The 4841-nt window shown below is 69.6% G+C and overlaps 1 protein-coding gene across 1 annotated transcript in view; it reads right to left on the reverse strand.

Moving 5' to 3' along the window:
• SEZ6 (seizure related 6 homolog) overlaps positions 1-3740 on the reverse strand; it is an 18272-nt gene extending 14532 nt beyond the window's left edge. The window contains exon 1 of the mRNA XM_025214605.1: positions 3566-3740. Within this exon, the coding sequence (XP_025070390.1) occupies positions 3566-3740 (175 nt within the window). The remainder of the gene's footprint in view (positions 1-3565) is intronic.
• Positions 3741-4841: the final 1101 nt, after the last annotated feature.

Here is a 4841-nt window from a genome sequence, read left to right on the forward strand (position 1 = left end):
CCCCCAGCCGCACCGGTGCCCTGCAGCCTGGGAAGGAGCGCCATGGGGCCAGGCCGAGCCTGGTGCAGCCACATCCACATCCACGTCCCCTCCCCTGGCTGGGGAGCAGCTGGCCTGGGCCTGGAGCCTACGTGCCCGGGGGCCGCCACTGCCACGGCCCCCCTGCAAGCGGCTCGGGCGCAGGCGCCGGCGCTCACTGCAGCAGCCCAGAGGCGAACTTGCACCCAGCGCGCAGGGAATTATTTTTTAATAGGATCCATTTATTAGCCCATAAAAGTTAATGAGTTTATACTGGAGGGCACCGGGATCCTGCGTCGCTGTAATAGGGGATTAGCGCTGCAGCCCGGCCCCCCGCCTCGTTACCTGCTGCCTGCGGCGCTGCGCCCCCATGCCCAGACACGGGCCCTGTGGTCCTGCAGCCACCGGCTGCCACGCATGGGCTCTCCTGGCAGCTGAGGCCCTGCCGCCCACAGAGGCCCCTGGGAGCCGGACAGCTCGGGGAAGCGGTGCAGGGACCAGCCCCCGGCCCACGGCCCAGCAGCCGAGTGACCCCACAGCCACCCAGACTAGGGCACAGCGGCTTGCCCAGGCGCTGACCGGGGGGCTGGCACCCGGGTGCCTGCACCAGCTCACGGGAGCCCCCAACGTGGACTCCTGGGGGGGTTGGGGGGCCAGGGATGGGGAGCTGGGGTCAGCTTCCCTGGGTTTCCCCGGAGCATGGGGGCACCGGCCCCCTCCCTGCTTCCCTCCCTCCCTTCCTCCCTCCCCGTGCCGGGCTGCGCTGCCAGGCTTTGCAGTGGCAGTGGCAGTGGCTGGGCAGCGACTGCTCTCGTTCCAATCAAGCAGCAATCAGCCCGTTTCCAGGTACCTTTCCCTAGTAACAAGCAGCCAGCTTGGTGGGGGCTCTGGCGGAGAGCAGGGGGCACCCTGGCAGCACTGGCATGGGGGTCTCGGGCGGGGTACCAGGCTGAGCCTGGCGAGTGCCCCGCGCCCCAGCCATGCCCAAGACGGAGCTGGCACTGCCTGGAGGGTCCGCAGGGTCTTGCACCCGTCCCCTGGGGCTGGTGGGGCTGGGGGGCCCTCGTGAGCTGAGCCCGAGAGGGAGCCGGCAGCCGCAGCGCTGCCCGGACAATGCTGCGAGGAGCCGCGCTGCGCGGCCGTGTCCCAGCCCAGCAAAAAACTGAGGACGCGGGGCCTGGCCCAACCCCGGGAGGCCGCGGTGCCCATGGCAGGGCAGCCCCATGTGCAGGGGCAGGGCAGGGGCTCGCAGCACCCAGCTGAGCCGGCCCTGACGCTGGGGCATGGCCATGACGCTGGGCAGGCAGGGCCGGCAGCCCCCCCAAGCAGCTGGGGAGGCCTCAGCCCTCCATCTCCACCAGACTATTCAACACGGGCAGGAGCCGGAGGCGGGACAGGTGCCCGCACCGCGGGTGCCTGCGTGGTGCGGTGCGGTGCGGTGCGGTGCAGCGCGTGGCCGGGCTGCCCGGCCTCCGGGTGCTGACTGTACAAGGCAGGGTTTGTTTTCCAATTTAAAATCTAATCTGGCCGTGCCCCGCGGGCCAGGCTGGCAGCCGTGATGAATGAGCTGTCAGGCGCCCGGCGCCTCACATTAACCTTCCTGTCGCTTGTCCCTGCTTCTCTGCGCAGCTTCCCCCCTCATTGCCCCCCTCTGCCCCTGCACCCACCACGCGGGCTCCCACGGGTGGCACTGTGGTGGGCAGCGCCTGGGGACTGCACCCAGATCAGCACCAGTGCAGCCCCTGCGGCTGGGGGCCCTCGCGCCACAGTGCATGGAGCAATGGGCCAGCTCCCTCTGGGGTAGCCGGGGGCTGCGGGTCAGGAGTGAGGGGCACCGGCAGGGCTGGGGGCTGCATGGCGCCTGGGCTGGTCCCCATGGGGATGCTCGGAGCAGGGCCAGCCCTGTGCTTTCCCCAGCTGCCTGCCTGGCCCTGGTACCAGCCTGTCATGTGCCCACGCACACCCACCCTTGGCTGGGCGTTTGCCCCGGGACTCTGCATCCTCCCTGCCTCCTCATCCTGGACCGCAGCGGGCGCCCCCGGGGGAGGTGAGGGGCAGGGTCTGGGCACCAGCTCCCAGTCCACACGCCGTGCTCCAGCCGCCGGGAGCAGAGCAGCCCCAGGAAAGGTCACGAGCAACAGACCGTTGCGAAGGCTGCGCCGTGCTGTGCCGGTGACCTTTCCCTGCCAGGGTGAGGAGGGGCTGCAGCCACGCTCCCACCCCCAGCTCCGGGAGCCCAGGGCTCCCCCCCACCCTCGCCGCTGGCTGCCAGGGCCGATGCAGGAAAATCGATGGCCTGATGGAGGGTGCTCTGTCCTTGGCACAGCAGCCGCGTAGGCCCCAGCAGGTGCCCAGCAGCACGTGCCGGAGCCAGGAGCACTAAGGAGAGCAGACAGGCAGCCCCACGGGAGGCGGTTGAGGCGCGGCAGGAAGGGACGGGGGAAGCCTTCACTCCTGCCCTGTGCTCACAGGCACCAGGGTCAGTGGGAGCGGGCTGGGTGCTGCATGGTGGTGCCCGGGGGGCTCCGCTAGCACCAGCGAGACACCAGGTGTTACAGCTGCCAGAGGCAGTCCCCCAGGCACGGGGCCGGGGCAGGCTCGAGGGACGCTGCAGCTGGTGCCTCTGCTCCCCCCTGCTCCTGCCAGCTGCTGCACTGCTGCCAGCACAGCTGGGCCCAGCTCCGGGACCCCGCAGGCCCTGGACGCCGGAGGAAACCAGCAGCTCAACTGGCAGGTCGTGGCTGGGAGGGGCTGTCCCCGGGAGGAGGCAATGCCCGCAGGCAGGGGTGCCCGGGAGTGGCAGTGCCAGGAGCTGGGCGGGGCTGCGGCGCTTGTACATTCCTGGTAGCGCAGGCGGGGAAGTGTTTGCCCTTGTGCGCCGCGCGCTTCTCCTTGAATTGAACAGTCATTTACCCGCTGACACGTGTCACATGTCGCCTCAACGGGCCCCCCGAGCATCGCCGAGTAGCGCTGCGATGACAAATGACGACTGACATGTCAACTAGTGCCTGGAAATTACAGTCGTGCCGTGGTAACGGAGCCACCCCGTGCGGCGTGCCCGCCTGCCCCTCTGCGGGGCACCGCCGCACCCTCAGCGGGATGCCCACCCAGCGGGGACAGGTCTCGGGGGTGTGGGGATGGAAGGCATGGCCTGAGCAGATGCCAGGAGCTCCTGCTCTGCCCCCAGCATCATGCTCCCGGGGCCTGCAGGCTCGGAGCCGTGGCTTCAAGTAGGGACCTGCCTGGGCACAAGGCACCTCTGGAGCCCCTGCAAGCAGCAATGCCCAAGCAGGGCCAGAGGCAGCAGGTGCAGCTTGCCCCTGTGTCCAAGCCCTTCTCCATCCCTGGCCCTGGCACCAATGGGCCCAGAGCCGGCTCAGCCCCCCAAGCAAGGGGTTGCCTCGTGAGCCTCAGCAAGGCAGTGGGATGAGGGGGCAGGCGCACTCCAGCCCCATGGAGGACAAGGGGCAGCAAAGGGGTTGGGGGCAGAGCAGACAAGACCTCCCAGGCAGCTGGAGCCTGCCACACTGCAGCAGCAGGCTCCCACCCCCTGCCCCCGGGTGCCGCGCCCAGCACACGTCGATGGCCACGCTCTCCCTCCGGAGCAAATGCATTTGCACAGCAATTTCCCCGGCCACGACGATGATGAATGGTGCAATCCGGGCCCGGAGCACTAGACCCCAGCGCGCTGCAGAGGCGGCCTCAGCCTCGTGGGAGAGCATCCTGTCCTGGCACCGTGGCCCCTGGGGTGCGAGGGGAGGGGAGCCCAGTGCCCAGGACTGGCCGCTTGGCCTGTGCTGGCACAGGTGAGACCGGGCAGAGGCCCCCAGGAGCTCCCTGCCCCCGGACATTTGGAGATGCAGCAAGAGGGGCCTGGGAGCTAGGCCTGGCCCATGCCCAGACCCCGTCGCACAGCCCGGTGGGCACAAGGGTACCGCACGACACCGAGCGCTCAGGCGCACTAATCCCCCCGCAGCCCAGGCAGGAGCCCGGCTGCCAGCCCCGCGCCGCTCTCCATGCGCCTTATCTCCCGCCTGCATGGCCGCGCGGGGGGCGGCGCTGGCTGGAGCTGCCGCTTGGCTGAGCTCCTGGCCTGCTCCAGCGCCGCGGGGAACAGAAGCTGCTTTCTTCCCCCCCATCCCCTCCCCCCCCAGCTCACAGGCAGCAAAGCTTATTCTGCGTCAGAGGCTGCAGTGCGAGCGCTGGAGCTGGGCCTGGCGCCTGAGCCGTGGGGTAGGGGTCAAGCCAGGGGCCTTTGGGGTGCTGAGCACCGTGGGGCAGCTCCAGCCCCTTCTGCTGCCTGACGATGCCAGCAGGGCCCAGCCCGGAGGCTCCCGGGGGCAAGGGGAGGGGTGGGCAGCCCCGTGCAAGGTGCTGTACAAATACCTCCCAGCACCGGGCAGGGGGAGCAGGCCCCCTCATCCCAGCTGCCTCGGGAAGGACAGGACCGGAGCCCCCATGCCCCGGCCAGCTGCTGCACCGCCGCGTCAAGCCAGGCAGGCGGGGGTCCCCCTCTCCCCGTTGCCGAACAAGCCCGTTCAAGCCGGACGGCGAATGCAGGCGCCCGGTAATTCTGCTGCCAAAGCCTCCCGCTGTGCCCCGGGGAAGATTTAATTATTGCTCCTTATCTCGCCCGCCTGGGAACAAAAGCCGTGAAGAATATGGAGCCAGCAGGGAAGAGCGATGCCACCTCCCCCCATCTCCCTCGTGCCACCCCCACCCCCGTGCCCACCCTCGGCCCAACAGCTCTGGGCCAGGCCCTGGAGCAGGGCCCGGTGGGCACAGGGGGCAGGCGACCTCCTGGGGGAGAGACTGGCGCTGCA

The sequence above is a fragment of the Alligator sinensis genome, unplaced genomic scaffold, assembly GCF_000455745.1.
Source record: "Alligator sinensis unplaced genomic scaffold, ASM45574v1 scaffold1244_1, whole genome shotgun sequence".
NCBI classification, from domain to species: Eukaryota; Metazoa; Chordata; order Crocodylia; family Alligatoridae; genus Alligator; species Alligator sinensis.